General features: G+C 37.9%; 1 protein-coding gene across 1 annotated transcript in view; it reads right to left on the minus strand.

Moving 5' to 3' along the window:
* Positions 1-17,971, minus strand: part of WDR44 (WD repeat domain 44) — an 81,182-nt gene that overhangs the window by 10,330 nt on the left and 52,881 nt on the right. The window contains exons 13-14 of the mRNA XM_067723392.1: positions 9,718-9,831; positions 1,176-1,298 (exon numbers count right to left, since the gene is read on the minus strand). Of these exons, the coding sequence (XP_067579493.1) occupies positions 1,176-1,298; positions 9,718-9,831 (237 nt within the window). The remainder of the gene's footprint in view (positions 1-1,175; positions 1,299-9,717; positions 9,832-17,971) is intronic.

Consider the following 17,971-nt stretch of genomic DNA (forward strand, 5'->3'; position numbering starts at 1 on the left):
GATACATTATAGTTAAAATAGAGGTGGGGGGATTTTGCTCACAGGTGCTGACAGGGGTAAAATCTACCCTTTTGTTGCACCCTTAGGTGACAGGATGGGGATATTATTTAGAAAGAAGCCTCGAAAGCTTGATGGTCAAAACTGATACAGTATTAACATAGATTAAGCATTTTTAATTTTCAAAAGTTCTTAATAAAATCTTCTCTAAGGGTTCAGAATTATTACTGCCTATGTTATAAGCCTGCCCAGGGAGGGAAATTATATTGAGAGAAAAAAGTCATTCTTCTCTCTTAATTTGGGGAAGGAGAGAAAGAAATGTCAATATAATTGAAAGGTTGCATTAAAAAGACAATGGGTACTAAACACATAGAGATGAGGACATGATTGGAAATGTAATCATACACAAATGTAGTGGAGGGAAAGTCAACGAGGGTCAGCTCAAGCCCTCCACTTATTTCAACCTAGCTAGTGAAGCAGTGCCAACACGTGACATCCCTTGTGCTTACAGCTGCAAAGAACTAAAACTACTCTAGCCTCATGCATTTGGTGGCTCTATCCTATAAGGGCGTAAGATAGCTCTGGAGTCCATGATGGTAGATTTTTCTCCTTTAGTTGAAATCATATGAAATTCTTTCTAGAGGAAAGATATTAAAGGATTTTCTACATTGAAAATGAGTATGAAGGGATCTCAAGATTAACAATGTTTTCAGACCTGAAATAGGAATTCAGTCTATCTTGTAATGAATTTTGGTCTTTGCCTCTTTCAATCTTTTCCTCTTTGTCTCTTCCCTTCCTGAACCTCCTACAACTATTCCTGCCTATATGCTTCCCTTTCTCATTTATTTACCTGCCGTCTTTTCTTCTTCCACTGTCTCCAACCTCTCTCCTCTTTAATAAGATATTTTATTTCTTTATTTATGCCCTGCAGGTCTTATTAAAGATTTGGGATGACTTTTCACTGTCATATTTAGACTATAATATTTCCAGCTCTTCTAATGAAGATTAGCACAATATTTATTTCCTTTCTTATTTTTAAAGCAGAATGAAACACTAAATCAAGTTGCTCTTAACTATTGGATATTAATAATTTTTTTCCTGTAGTCCAATTACCCTCCAGAGAAACCTGGTTCCCTCACCTTCCTCATAGTATAACAAAAAAACATGTAAATACTTACTCTTGGATGGAAAGCTATGGCAGTGACAAAATCTATATGCTGAAAACAGCAAAGGCATTCTCTTCTGGAAATGTGCCATAGCCTGACTGTTTTATCCATTGAAGAAGAAAGCAGAAAGTAGTTCTACGGAGAAATTGACATTGATTATTTTATCACCATATAAAAAAAATACTTACTCCATAAAAGTGAACTTTTAGTTTTAGGTATCTCAAGAGTTTTGTCATTACTATTGTTATACGCAGCATCATAAAGTACAAAGATATCCAATTCACTTGGACAATCCCATTTTTTTCCCAAATAGTTAAATACCATATTTCTTTGATTCTAAGACTTTTTCACATTACCTATTCTGAAATGAGGATGAATCTTATGACTTCTGTTGAAAGAAATCTGCCAGATGCCGACAGAGGACTAAAGTGTGCCTTGGTTGTTGGAGCCTGCGTGTACTAGAAGTTAGCTATGAATCTATTCATTTGATCGTCACTTCAGTTATTTTCACATTGATAACACTGGTGAATTTTAACTCACATGAATTCCCTAACTGTCACTTAAAATGTCTTCAAAAAGATTATCCTATAATGCAGCATGGAAATGAAAAGTTATTGTGCACCTGTCACACCTTAGGCAAGCAAATTAGAGAATAGAAATTGTCAAATGTCTCAGAATAGAATTTTCAAAGCTAGAAGAGGGTAGTGTAACTGATTTAGGCATTATGATGGCCCATCACCCATAAACCAAACATCTATCTGTCAAAAGCTTCCAGATGGATACATAAGGGGATAGGATTCCCAGGTGCTCGGCCCTACCAGGCGCCGGACGTGCCACTGTGCAGGGGCGCGAGACCAGATTTTGTATGTCACTCCCTCTCGCGAGAACACCGGAATCATAACTAAATGCTGAACAATCATCAACAGGAAGACGCTGGAACTCACCAAAAAAGATACCCCACATCCAAAGACAAAGGAGAAGCCACAATGAGACAGTAGGAGGGGTGCAATCACAATAAAATCAGGGGCTTCCCTGGTGGTGCAGTGGTTGGGAGTCCGCCTGCCAATGCGGGGAATGCGGGTTCATGACCCGGTCCGGGAGGATCCCACATGCCGTGGAGTGGCTTGGCCCGTGAGCCATGGCCGCTGAGCCTGCGGGGGGCCCGCAGCAGTGAGAGGCCCGCGAACCGCAAAGCAAACAAACAAAAAACCAAAAAAACCCCAATAAAATCAAATCCCATAACCGCTGGGTGCGTGACTCACAAACTGGAGAACTCTTATACCACAGAAGTCCACCCACTGGAGTGAAGGTTCTGAGCCCCACGTCAGGCTTCTGAAGCTGGGGGTCCGGCAATGGGAGGAGGATTTCCTAGAGAATCAGACTTTGAAAGCTAGCGGGATTTGATTGCAGGACTTTGACAGGACTGGGACAGAGACTCCACTCTTGGAGGGCACACACAAAGTAGTGTGCACATCAGGATCCAGGGGAAGGAGCAGAGACCCCATAGGAGACTGAACCAGACCTACCTGCTAGTGTTGGAGGGTCACCTGCAAAGGCAGGGGGTGGCTGTGTCTCACTGTGAGGACAAGGACACTGGCAGCAGAAGTTCTGGGAAGTCCTCCTTGGCGTGAGCCCTCCCAGAGTCTGCCATTAGCCCCACCAAAGACCCCAGTGTTGGGTCGCCTCAGGCCAAACAACCAACAGGGAGGGAACCCAGCCCCACCCATCAGCAGACAAGCCTATTAAAGTTTTACTGAGCTCTGCCCACCAGAGCAACAGCCAGCTCTACCCACCACCAGTCCCTCCCATCAGGAAACTTGCACAAGCCTCTCAGATAACCTAACCCACCAGAGGGCAGATAGCAGAAGCAAGAAGAACTACAATCGTGCAGCCTGTGGAACAAAAAACACATTCACAGAAAGATAGACAAGACGAAAAGGCAGAGGGCTATGAACCAGATAAAGGAACAAGATAAAACCCCAGAAAAACAACTAAATGAAGTGGAGATAGGCAACCTTCCAGAAAAAGAATTCAGAATAATGATAGCGAAGATGATCCAGGACCTCAGAAAAAGAATGGAGGCAAAGATGGAGAAGATGCAAGAAATGTTTAAGAAAGACCTAGAAAAATTAAAGAACAAACAAACAGAGATGAACAATACAATAAGTGAAATGAAAACTACACTAGAAGGAATCAATAGCAGAATAACTGAGGCAGAAGAATGGATAAGTGACCTGGAAGACAGAATAGTAGAATTCACTGCTGCGAAAAAGAACAAAGAAAAAAGAATGAAAAGAAATGAAGACAGTCTAAGAGACCTCTGGGACAACATTAAACACAACAACATTCGTATTAAACGGGTCCCAGAAGGAGAAGACAGAGAGAAAGGACCCGAGAAAATAAGTGAAGAGATTATAGTCGAAAACTTCTCTAACATGGGAAAGGAAATAGCCACCCAAGTCCAGGAAGCACAGAGAGTCCCAGGTAGGATAAACCCAAGGAGAAACATGCCAAGACACATAGTAATCAAACAGGCAAAAATCAAAGACAAAGAAAAATTATTGAAAGCAGCAAGGGAAAAACGACAAACAACATACAAGGGAACTCCCATAAGGTAAACAGCTGATTTTTCTGCAGAAACTCTACAAGCCAGAAGGAGGTGGCATGACATATTTAAAGTGATGAAAGGGAAAAACCTACAACCAAGATTACTCTACCTGGCAAGGATCTCATTAAGACTCGATGGAGAAATCAAAAGCTTTACAGATAAGCAAAAGCTAAGAGAATTCAGCACCACCAAATCAGCTCTACAACAAATGCTAAAGGAACTTCTCTAAGTGGGAAACACAAGAGAAGAAAAGGACCTACAAAAACAAATCCAAAACAATTAAGAAAATGGTCATAGGAACATACATATCGATAATCACCTTAAACGTGAATGGATTAAATGCTCCAACCAAAAGACTCAGGCTCGCTGAATGGATACAAAAACAAGACCCATATATATGCTGTCTACAAGAGACCCACTTCAGACCTAGGGACACATACAGACTGAAAGTAAGGGGATGGAAAAAAATATTTCATACAAATGGAAATTAAAAGAAAGCTGGAGTAGCAACACTCATATCAGATAAAATAGACTTTAAAATAAAGAATGTTACAAAAGACAAGGAAGGACACTACATAATGGTCAACGGATCAATCCAAGAAGAAGATATAACAATTATAAAAATACATGGGGTTTCCCTGGTGGCGCAGTGGTTGAGAGTCCACCTGCCGATGCAGGGGACACGGGTTCGTGCCCTGGTCCGGGAAGATACCACATGCCGCAGAGCGGCTAGGCCCGTGAGCCATGGCCGCTGAGCCTGCACATCCGGAGCCTGTGCTCTGCAATGGGAGAGGCCACAAGAGTGAAAGGCCCGCGTACTGCAAAAAAAAAACAAAAACAAACAAACATGCACCCAACATAGGAGCACCTCAATACATAAGGCAACCGCTAACAGCTATAAAAGAGGAAATCGACAGTAACACAATAATAGTGGGGGACTTTAACACCTCACTTACACCAATGGACAGATCATCCAAACATTCCATCCAAAAACAGCAGATTACACTTTCTTCTCAAGTGTGCATGGAACATTCTCCAGGATTGATCACATCGCGGGTCACAAATCAAGCCTCACTAAATTTAAGAAAACTGAAATCATACCAAGCATCTTTTCTGACCACCATGATATGAGACTAGAAATCAATTACAGGGAAAAAAGCGTAATAAAGACAAACACATGGAGGCTAAACAACACGTTACTAAATAACCAAGAGATCACTGAAGAAATCAAAGAGGAAATAAAAAAATACCTAGAGACAAATGACAATGAAAACACAACGATCCAAAACCTATGGGATGCAGCAAAAGCAGTTCTAAGAGGGAAGTTTATAGCAATACAATCCTACCTCAAGAAACAACAAACATCTCAAATAAACAATCTAACCTTACACCTAAATGAACTAGAGAAAGAAGAACAAACAAAACCCAAAGTTAGTAGAAGGAAAGAAATCATAAAGATCAGAGAAGAGATAGATGAAATAGAAATGAAGAAAACAATAGGAAAGATCAATAAAATGAAAAGCTGGTTCTTTGAGAAGATAAACAAAATTGATAAACCATTAGCCAGACTCATCAAGAAAAAGAGGGAGAGGACTCAAATCATTAAAATTAGAAATGAAAAAGGAGAAGTTACAACGGACACCACAGAAATACAAAGCATCCTAAGAGACTACTACAAGCAACTCTGTGCCAATAAAATGGACAACCTGGAAGAAATGGACAAATTCTTAGAAAGGTATAACCTTCCAAGATTGAACCAGGAAGAAATAGAAAATATGAACAGACCAATCACAAGCACTGAAATTGAAACCATGATTAAAAATCTTCCAACAAACAAAAGCCCAGGACCAGATGGCTTCACAGGCAAATTCTATCAAACATTTAGAGAAGAGCTAACAGCCATTCTTCTCAAACTCTTCCAAAAAGTTGCAGAGGAAGGAACACTCCCAAACTCATTCTATGAGGCCACCATCACCCTGATAACAAAACCAGACAAAGATACTACAAAAAAAGAAAATTACAGACCAATATCACTGATGAATATAGATGCAAAAATCCTCAACAAAATACTAGCAAACAGAATCCAACAACACATTAAAAGGATCATATACCATGACCAAGTGGGATTTATCCCAGGGATGGAAGGATTCTTCAATATACGCAAACCAATCAATGTGATACACCATATTAACAAATTGAAGAATAAAAACCATATGATCATCTCAACAGATGCAGAAAAAGCTTTTGACAAAATTCAACACCCATTTATGATAAAAACTCTCCAGAAAGTGGGCATAGAGGGAACCTACCTCAACATAATAAAGGCCATATACGATAAACCCACAGCAAACATCATTCTCAATGGTGAAAAACTGAAACCATTTCCTCTAAGATCGGGAACAAGACAAGGATGTCCACTCTCACCACTATTATTCAACATAGTTTTGGAAGTCCTAGCCATGGCAATCAGAGAAGAAAAAGAAATAAAAGGAATACAAATTGGAAAAGAAGAAGTAAAACTGTCACTGTTTGCAGATGACATGATACTATACGTAGAGAATCCTAAAGATGCCACCAGAAAACTACTAGAGCTAATCAATGAATTTGGTAAAGTAGCAGGATACAAAATTAATGCACAGAAATCTCTGGCATTCCTATACACTAATGATGAAAAATCTAAAAGAGAAATTAAGGAAATACTCCCATTTACCATTGTAACAAAAAGAATAAAATACCTAGGAATAAACCTACCTAAGGAGACAAAAGACCTGTATGCGGAAAACTATAAGACACTGATGAAAGAAATTAAAGATGTTACCAACAGATGGAGAGATATACCATGTTCTTGGATTGGAAGAATCAATATTGTGAAAATGACTATACTACCCAAAGCAATCTACAGATTCAGTGCAATACCTATCAAATTACCAATGGCATTTTTCACAGAACTAGAAAAAAAATTTTCACCATTTGTGTGGAAACACAAAAGACCTCAAATAGCCAAAGCAATCTTGAGAAAGAAAACGGAGCTGGAGGAATCAGGCTCCCGGACTTCAGACTATACTACAAAGCTACAGTCATCAAGACAGTATGGTACTGGCACAAAAAAAGAAATATGGATCAATGAAACAGGATAGAAAGCCCAGAGAGAAACCCACGCACATATGGTCACCTTATATTGGATAAAGGATGCAAGAATACACAGTGGAGAAAAGAAAGCCTCTTCAATAAGTGGTGCTGGGAAAACTGGACATCTACATGTAAAAGAATGAAATTAGAACACTCCCTAACACCATACAAAAAAATAAACTCAAAATGGATTAAAGACCTAAATGTAAGGCCAGACAGTATAAAACTCTTAGAGGAAAACATAGGAAGAACACTCTTTGACATAAATCACAGCAAGATCTTTTTTGATCCACCTCCTAGAGAAATGAAAATTAAAACAAAACTAAAGAAATGGAACCTAATGAAACTTAAAAGATTTTGCACAGCAAAGGAAAGTACAAGCAAGACGAAAAGACAACCCTCAGAATGGGAGAAAATATTTGCAAACGAATCAACAAAGGATTAATCTCCAAAATATATAAACAGCTCACGCAGCTCAATATTAAAAAAGCAAACAACCCAATCCAAAAATAAATACTTATTAAATAAATGAAATTAAATAGCGTTCTTGAACCAAGCATGATCTTACAAGTCAAAAAAATTAGATTCAGATCTAAGTTCTACCCATAACTAGTTTTGTGATCTTGGATGGGTCAGAGGCCAGTCTTCTAATCCACAGTATGGAATATCAACTACCTCACAGCATTGTTATTTTCAGTATTAACAAGGTAATTCTTATTACGTGGCACAAAATAAGTCTTCAACAAACAGAAAACCCACTATAAACATCAACTGTGCTAGATACTCAAGAGAAACAACAGTGAAGTAAGAGCTGATCCCTACTCTTGAGGGGCTTAGAATCTTGTTGCCAATAAGATGTAGAAATGTACATAGATAAACACTTAAGTAAAAAAGAAAGTTTAAGAAAAGAGCACAGAGACAGATGAAGGCATTAAGAACAAAAACTGAGGTTTCCTGGAGAAGAAATTCTGCCTTAAGACTCCAGCATGAATGTACAACAAGGTGACTAGAGTTAACAACGCTGTATTATACACTTGCAAGTTGCTAAGAGAGTAGATCTTAAATGTTCTCACCACAAAAAAAAGGTAACTATTTATGGTGATGAATGTGTTAATTACCCTTATTGTAGTAATCATTTCCCAATATGTAAGTATATCAAATCATCACTGTGTACACCTTAAACTTACACAATGTTTTAATTACATCTTGATAAAGCTGGGAAAAAAACCCAAAAAAACTGAGTTTTCAATGCCTGCCCTACAAATTTCAAATTTGCCTGCCCCCACAACTGTGTGAGCCAATTCCTTAAAATAAACCTCCTATGTATGTATTTCCTGTTGGTTCTGTTACTCTGGAGAACACTGACTGATACAGTCATCAATGGAGGATTAATATCTTCAGTTGGTGTTACATTTTACAAAAAATATTGGTTTCCTTTAAGAAAGTAAAATGAGTGCAGGGTTCCCAATAAGGTGCTTTGTACTTTTTATTCTAGATGAATACGATTATCAGATTAAGGACACTTTAAATTTCCATCTTCCGACAACTCAGATTTCACACAGGGTGGGGAGAGAGTATAAAGATACAACTGGGGCTCAATTTAAAACCAGACTACCAGGTGAGGCCCAAGCTTGTTCCAGGAGGTTAGAGAAAAACGTTATGAAATGCATCCATAACATCTAAACAAATGTGATACGAGCATAATTCAAAAATGGAGTGATTCAAAGCTGGAGCTCAGGGAAAGGCTGACTTGCCAATATATACCAGTGATATCTTTGTGATATAGTTAAAATATATGGGCGTCACTGGTATCCTTGCTAGTATTTTGTTAACTCAGATGACTTTTCTCAATTTAAAGCTTTTAAATATTACTTTCCCCCACAAATTCTTAATATATTTTAGATTTTGATTACTGACAAATTTTAATACAAAGAAAGTATAAGGAATCATACAAAAATTCCAAAAACTGCTTCATGCTTTGCTTCATGCTTCAAACACCTTAAATAAAATTAAAAATACCTCTTAAAAATTTTGCAAACTTCTAAGATATTTGATCGGTGGCAAAATAGCCCCTCTACTTCTAAAATTTTGCTCTAAGGAAAAAAAAATTACAAAATGAAGACTTACCATTGATCTGCAGAATATAATTATTAAACCTAAATTAATAATTTCATGAATGTAGCAGATTATCCCCAAAACAGTCTTGATTAGATAGGTCAGACTTCACCTTTGTAGCTGAAGTCATATCCATTTTGCTGAGGATAGTTACTTTGCAAAACTATTTTATAAAAGAAGCAAATACAAGTATATAGACAGATCCAGATAGAAGCTGTTAAGTAATATAAACATTTTATTAGCCTAATCTGACATTTCTCTTTTTTAACTTTGATTAATTTGTAACTCCCACAAAGTATATACAGACATTCAAACACCTGACTGTGACAATCATACAAATAAAACATTTGCTTTTATCCTAAAATAGTTACATAGAATACAAAATTCAAATAAGAATTTCTTACTTTAGGACTTCTATGATGGTGCAGTGGTTAAGAAACCACCTGCCAATGCAGGGGACGTGTGTTCGATCCCTGGTCCGGGAAGATCCCACATGCCGCGGAGCAACTAAGCCTGTGTGCCACAACTACTAAGTCCACATGCTGCAACTACTGAAGCCTGTGCGCCTAGAGCCTGTGCTCTGCAACAAGAGAGGCCCATGCACCGCAACGAAGAGTAGCCCCTGCTCGCCGCAACTAGAGAAAGCCCGTGCACAGAAACAAAGACCCAACGCAGCCAAAAAAAAAAAAAAGGATTACTTACTTTAGACCATGAAAGATCAAGGAGATCAGCAGTATGTCCTTTATATTTGCAAAACGGCCGTTGTCGAAATGGTGCATTTTTATCATCTGGGTCTTCATCAGCTCCACTGCATACCTATTTAGACATGAAAACAAATGTTAAAACTAGAAAAACAAAAGCTTCATACTCTTCCCACCCCATTTATTCTCTCATTTTATACGATGCCTGATTGAAATCTTGATCCACTAAAAGCTGACTCCCCTTTATGCTGAATCTACTACTTATTACTTCCTCACCTCCTTGTCCTAATAAACCAGGATCATCCCTGAAGACATCGTGCTACCACAATCTTTCCCTCCCTAACAGAGCCCCCACTTTGTCCTTTTTTGAGCATCTCTTCCTTTAGGAGAGGTGGGAGCCAGCACCAGGGGGTGATCACGATTGGTCTAAGCTAATTAAGATGAGCTCACTCCCCTTTCCAGTGATGACTGGTTTAGGCATGGGCATATGTTATAATTTTCATCAAACAGACATGAGGGCAAGTCCATCTGGGGGATGAGGTGATAGGGGAGGCTTCTAGAAAGATTTCCTCACTCTTAAAAAGGGGTATACTAAAGGGACCTTCCTCTTTCCTGCTTCTGAACATTGTTGTCTGCATGTGACACCTAAGACAGTAGTAGTCATCTTACTACCATGAGGGCACCAAGCCCAGGAGAACAACAGATAAAGAACAGCAAAGCAAGAGGACGGAAGGACCTTGTGTTCCTGATGACACTACTGAGCTGCTGAATTAAGCAACCCTAGAGCCGCCTTACCTCCAGACTGGCTTCCTCATTGTTAAGCCATTTTCAGTTGGATTTCTATTATTTGAAGTCAAAAGCATCCTGACAGGTAGAGGTAGGTAGAAAATAATGCCATACACATGTGCCGTGCATTTAGTTTACAACATGCTTTTGTATTCATTATCTGAATGAATCCTAACGACCCTGTGAGGTAGGTATTACCATTATGAGGATGAAGAAATTAAGCAAAAAACCTGAGAATCAAAGAGGTCAAAATAACATATTAAAAGTCACGCAGCCACCTGTAAACAGCAGAACCAAAGCAAAGGTACAAGTAATCTAACTAAGTCCAGAGGTTGTTCCTCAAATGTTTTAGAGGATGTCACTTGAGCAGAAATATGGAACGTTAGCTAAGCCTTGCATATTTAGGGAAGGGTAGGTAGGATGATGAGGATGGAGAAAAACGTATATGGAGATAAAGCAGGGGATTAGGGTAGAAAGGTACTTTGAGACCAGATCATAAAGAGCCTTGGATTTGTGGCTTAAAAATTCAGACATTCTAAGGTGATGGAGAGCCAACACAGGTTTCTGAAAAGGAAAAGTAACGCAATCTGACTGGGGCTTTAGAAAGAGAATGCTGGGCAATAATGTAAAAGATGGTTTGGAAAGAGAGTCGGGGCAGGAAAAGCAGTCAGTAAGTTTAAGTAAGAATAACGAGGGCTTAAATAGGACAGTGGCCATGGGGATAGATAAAAACTACCCCTGCTATCTGTTAACAACTTTACAGTTTATAAAAACATCTTCACATTCTCTGTGGAGGTAGACCAGCAACACAGATGCCCTGACCCTTTGCCAAACACTCCTCATCCTAGATGATTACAGCTACTTCCCCTAATTTTACTGCTAGATTAGTGAGCACTGCTGGAAGACAAAACTAAACAGGCTTCTTGCCCTGTTACATAAAATTCAACTTTTTGTTTAATAATAATTTTCATTTTATTAATTCCTCAGCATATTTCCCCTAGCTGTGATCCCAGATCTTTTTTTTCCTCCTTAATCATCCACTTTCTTTTCATTGTACTCTACATATTTTCAAAATACTTAAATAATGTATTTTTGATTATAAAGTAATATACATGCTCAGTATAGACAATTCAGAAAACATAGAAAGTAGAAAAACTAAAATTAAAACCACCTATAATCTGCTAAAATTTTGGCCACCTTCAATCTTTCATTTTTTAAAAACATAATTGAAATCACATTGTACACATGATTCAGTATCTTCCTTTTTATTTTACACGAGCACTTTCTGTATTTCACTCTTTGGAAACATTTACTAGCTGCATATGGATGCACCATAATTTAATCATTTCCAATTTGTTGGTAATTTAGACATTTCCAATTTTTTGCTAAATAGCAATTCAACAAACATCCTGGAGCATGAACCTTTATCCCTATTTTATTACTTGTTTATCCTAATAGAAGGGTCAAAGGCTTAAACCATAGACTTTTATAGTATCTTCTGTTGTTTGTCTTAATAAAATCAGATAAATTTATTAAAGAAAATTTTAGAAATACAGAGAAGTATAAAGAATCAAATAAAAAAATGAGCTAAAACCCTACCAGCTAGTGATAACTACTAGTTATAATTTAGTGTATTTCTTTAAAATTTTAAAATCTATATTTATAGATATTTTTAGTCAAGATTAGGATAATATTATATCCATTTTTTTATTCTGCTATTTTCACTTTACAATTTATTTAGAATATTTTAAATGTGATCAAGTAGTCTTTGAAAAGAATTTAAGGACTGCATAGTATTATACTGTATGGATTATACCATAGTTTTTATTTTCCAACTATTAAAAATTCAGGGCTTCCCTGGTGGCGCAGTGGTTGGGAGTCCGCCTGCCGATGCGGGGGACGTGGGTTCGTGCCCCGGTCCGGGAGGATCCCACATGCCGCGGAGCGGCTGCGCCCGTGGGCCATGGCCACTGGGTCTGCGCGTCCGGAGCCTGGGCTCCGCAGTGGGAGAGGCCACGGCGGTGGGAGGCCCGCGTACCGCAAAAAAAAAAAAAAAAAAATTCAGTTTGTTTAAATTTTAGCTACTGTGAGAACATTAATATGAAAATCCTCTTACATCTTTGGGCATACATGATCATTTCTTTGTGATAGATTTTTTTTTTTTTTTTTTTTGTGATAGATTTTTAAAGGTAGAATTACCAAGTGAAATGTTATATATTTTATCTATATCTCTCTAGATATCTATATGTAGAGAGATATTTATATCTCTATGTAAATATAATGTATATATAAAACTTTATTATGAACATTTCAAATATACACAGAAGTAGACAGTATAATGAAACCCATGCATCCATCACCTGTTTTAATGATTATCAACATTTTATTCACCTTGTTTTTCAATCCTCCCACTTTTATGTATTTGCTTATTTTTGCTGGAGCAGTTAAAGCAAAATCTAAACATCATTCATTTTATCAGTAAATATTCTACATGTATCTCTAACTAGTAATCTTTTAAATTTAACTACCATTACATTATCATACCTAAAAAAATACCATCTGTATCATCAAATATCAAATCCATATCCAAATATCCAGATTATCTAAAAACGTCATTTAAAGTTGGATTGCTTTGAAAACTTGTAAGTCTTTTGATATTTATTAACACTTACTATATACCAGATATGGTATGCTACTTGAAATACCAAAATAAATATTTCTTATCTGTTTATAATCTATTCTCAGTATTTAAAAGCCAGAATAAAATATGTCAGATTGTCATTCTCTGTTCAAAAACCCTCCATTGGCTTCTTTCTCAGAGCAAAAGCCAAAGTCCTTGCAGTGTCCTACACCTTATGACTGGCCCATCTACACCTCCGTGACTTCATTTTCTTTTTTTTTGTTTTCGTGACTTCATTTTCTACTACTCATCTCCTTGCTCACTGGCTCCAGCTACCCGGGCCTCAGTGCTATTTCCTGAACATACCAGGACTCCTGCCTTATCACAGTTTCACTTGCCTCCACTTGGAATGTTCTTCTCCTCCAGATAGCCAGATGATCCCTCTCTCACCTCCTTCAGATTCTCCTCAAATGACTTCTCAGTGAAGCTTTGCTTGTCCACCATATTTACCTCCTGTCACCCCGCCTTATCTGCTTTATTTTTCTCCACGAAATTTATCACCTTCTAATATATTACAAAATTTACTTGTTTTGTTTCTCTGTTTCCCACCACTAGAATAAGCTTCATAACAATAGATTTTTTTGTTTCTTCTGTTCACTACTATATCCCCAACTCTTAGAACAATGATAAATACACAGTAGACACTCAATAAATATTTGTGGACTAAATGAAGACGTAGTGCCAGACCTTCAGATGCCAACTAGCGGAGCATAATGGTTAAGAGCATAAGCTCTAAAGACAGATCAGAGCTGGGTTCTAATTCTCTTGCTGTATCTACCAACTGTGTGAAACTGGTGTTACTCAATATCTCTAAGCATTTTCTTCATCTGTAAAATAGGGTTCTTAATAGTACTTCACAGCACTACCAGGGCTGTTGTGAGGTGAAGTAAGACATAAAATGTACTTAGCAAAGTACATGGCACATAGTAAGGGCTCATAAAATGTTAGCTGTTGTTACATAAATTGATATAGTATACAGTAAGTGCTTTTAACAGAACTATGGGCAAAGTACCATGGGAACAGTGAGGGAGCACATGAGTAAATTACTAGGTGAAGCAAGGAATGCTTCAGTGAGGGGACGAGTCTTAAATGAATTTGCCAGGCAAAGGGGAACTGCATATGTATTGTTAAGTACAGGGAATCAACAAAGGGTCTGACATTTTTGTTGGGGCATGAACAACCAAGTGGCTCAGAACATAAGGTCTGAGAGAGGGAAGGGTGGGAAATAACAATGAGAGCTGAGGTCAGGCTGATCTCTGAAAGACTGGGTCATCTAAGGAATTTAGACTTAATTCTATAGGAAAAAAGAGAGCCAAAGGAGTGCTTAAAACAGGAGAGTAACATGATGAGATTTGTTTTACAGGAAAGTAATTCTGCTGGCATAATTTTATCCATAATTCTGTGGATAAAAGACTGGAATCTGGGAGAACAGCTATAGTGGTCCAGGTAAGAGATAAAGGCCTGGATTGTAACAGTGGAAATGAAAGAAATGGCCAGATTCCAAAGACATTTCTGAGATCAAGCGGGCAGGATCTGGTAAATGAGCAGACACTGAAGGGAGAGGAGAGTGAAAAGTGATCACAGTTTCTAACTCAGGAGATGGTATGGATGTTAAATAATGAACTGATATCAAGTATGCATACCATCAAAGGAGTGGTTTTCTCCGGAAAATGATACTTAATTCTGTTTTGGGCATATATTATCGGGGTGGCCAGAAGGTTCGTTTGTTTTCTTCCATAAGATGGCTCTAGTAGCACTTAGTTGTCTTTAACTTCATTTGAAACAATTTTATTAGATTGTATGTACAGCTGTTATATCAGCGTGCATTTAAAAAAAGACTTATCAAAATTGGTGAATTTTTGTGTAGCCATTTTAATATTGAAGATGGAAGAAAAAAAGCAACGTTTTTGGCATATTATGTTTTATTATTTCAAGAAAGGTAAAAACACAACCGAAATGCAAAAAAGGATTTGTGCAGTGTATGGAGAAGGTGCTGTGACTGATCGAGTGTGTCAAGAGTGGTTTGCGAAGTTTTGTGCTAGAGATTTCTCGCTGGTCGATGCTCCAAGGTTGGCTAGACCAGTTGAAGTTGATAGTGATCAAATTGAGACATTTATTAAGAAAAATCAACGTTATACCATGCGGGAGATAGCTGACATACTCAAAATATCCAAATCAAGCGCTGAAAATCATTTGCACCAGTTTGATTATGTTCATTGCTTTGATGTTTGGGTTCCACGTAAGTTAAGTGGAAAAAAAACTTCTTGACAGTATTTCTGCATGCAATTCTCTACTTAAACGTAATGAAAACATTCTGTTTTTAAAACAAATTGTGACAGGAAATGAAAAGCGGATACTGTACAATAATGTGGAATGGAAGAGATCATGGGGCAAGTGAAACGAACCACCACCAACCACACCAAAGGGCGGTCTTCATCCAAAGAAGGTGATGTTGTGTATATGGTGGGATTGGAAGGGAGTCCTCTATTATGAGCTCCTTCCAGAAAACCAAACGATTAATTCCAACAAGTACTGCTCCCAATTAGACCAACTGAAAGCAACACTCGACGAAAAGCGTCCAGAATTAGTCAACAGAAAATACATAATCTTCCATCAGGATAACGCAAGATTGTGTGTTTCTTTGATGACCAGGCAAAAACTGTTACGGCTTGGCTGGGAAGTTCTGATTCATCTGCCATATTCACCAGACATTGTACCTTTGGATTTCCTTTTATTTAGGTCTTTACAAAATTCTGTTAAAGGAAAAAATTTCAATTCCCTGGAAGACTGTAAAAGGCACCTGGAACAGTTCTTTGTGCAAAAAGATAAAAAGTTTTGGGAAGACGGAATTATGAAGTTGCCTGGAAAATGGCAGAAGGTAGTGGAACAAAAGGGTGAATACGTTGTTCAATAAAGTCCTTGGTGAAAATGAAAAATGTGCCTTTTATTTTTACTTAAAAACTGAAGGCACTTTTTGGCCAATGCAATATCATTGTTGATGTCTGTCTTCTCCCATGCATTGCTCGTTGGTATGAATTATCCACTGCATCTTTATATTTTCAGTGCCTAACACACTGTCGACGTTTAAAAATTGCTTGTTGATTGAACCAAATCTAAATCAGTGCATATTTTAAATAAATACTGCATATGTACAATTTCATAAAAATTCCCTCTCATTCCCTTACAGTTAAGGCCTTTCATCCATTTTAGACTCTAATGATTTTGAAGGGGATCAGAATATGTCACCCCCAAATATGCCCCTTTGCCTAAGGATTATTTTGAGCTCAATGCAACTAAGAGGAAACAGACACAAGAAAAAGTCTCTGCCCTTCCCCTTTCTACCTGAAAGCAGAGCATAAAGTGCCCTTTGTGAAGGTGTCTCCCCCTCACCTCTCCCTTACCAGGAAGGGGAGAATCAATCTTAACTGCCTAAACAGAACCTTACTAAATTACCCTTATCTTCCATTAGTTTCCCCCAGTAGATTTACCTTCCCACAATTTACCACCTCTAAAAGCCTAAACTTCTTTTTCTTTATCTTGTCACTTTTCCACAAATTTCTTGCTCTTTGTTAAAATGATATATAAGTGCCTAAGTCTAATAGCTTCTTTGGGTCTTCACTATTCCTCTAGGAAGGCCCCCATATGCATACGTAATAAACCGTTTCTCCTCTTAATCTGTCTTTCGTTAGGTTATTTCGAAGTTCCCAGCCACAGAACCTAAGAGGGTAGAGGAAATTTTTTTCCTCCCCTACAATCTACTCTCAAAAATTCTAAGCAGAAGTTAAATGCTGGAACACCCATATTGATATTCCACTAATCAAGTGCACCAAACAGATTTATCCAAGAAAAACATTAATTTTTAGGTAGATAGCATATTTATGACTTCTCGTGTCAAGCAGAAATGTTACAAGTATGTAGCATAATGGAGCAAACTAAATACGCTGCTCTTCCTTACATTTACTGAGCTACTTTCAGAAATCAATAGAAACAGAGAGCATAAGAGCCAGAATTCTAGGCTTGGCATGACCAACGAGTAGGTGAGTGATCTTGGGTGTGTCGCTTTGTATGCCCAACTGTACAATAGGTACTTTTATGTATTCTATTCTACATGGATGCTAAGAAGGCAAGAGTAAAAATGTATCAAAAGAGATATATATAAGATATCACTATCATGAGAAAAAAGAAAAAAAGAACACACATATCAGGGAAATAAACTCCACTGTGCTTACTGTGCCTCACTGCAGCGAGTACCAGGTTAAAGACAAAGGCATATGAAACAGAGGCTTCTTTTAACTGTCCCCATATAGAATGACAGAAGTGAAAGGAACCCCAAAGTATCTTTTCCTGAAAACAATAGATATAAATGATACTCAACTACTCCAGAAAAAAGGCTCAGTACTCCAGGGGCTCAGTACTTTTTGGGTCAAAGAACTACTACGCTCATTTTTTTTTTTTTTTTGGCCACACCAAGAGGCATGTGGGATCTTAGTTGCCCGACCAGGGATAGAACTCATGCCCCTTGCATTGGAAGCGCGGAGTCCCAACCCACCGGACCTCCAGGGAAGTCCCTATGCTCCTCATTTAAAAGGTCTTCTATTCAAACAAGATTGGGAGTTACTTAGGGTTTTTTTTTGGGGGGGGCGGGCGGGGATGGAAGTAGTTAAGAATCTGTAAGTAGGATTGTTAAAATAAGCATAATATAAGATAGTACAAATAGTCTCTGTTTTTAATAGTAATCAAGGCCTGGAAACTTTATGGTAAATTAAACTAATAAAAGCAAATCCTTTTC

This window comes from Pseudorca crassidens, chromosome X (genome assembly GCF_039906515.1).
Source record: "Pseudorca crassidens isolate mPseCra1 chromosome X, mPseCra1.hap1, whole genome shotgun sequence".
Classification (NCBI taxonomy): domain Eukaryota; kingdom Metazoa; phylum Chordata; class Mammalia; order Artiodactyla; family Delphinidae; genus Pseudorca; species Pseudorca crassidens.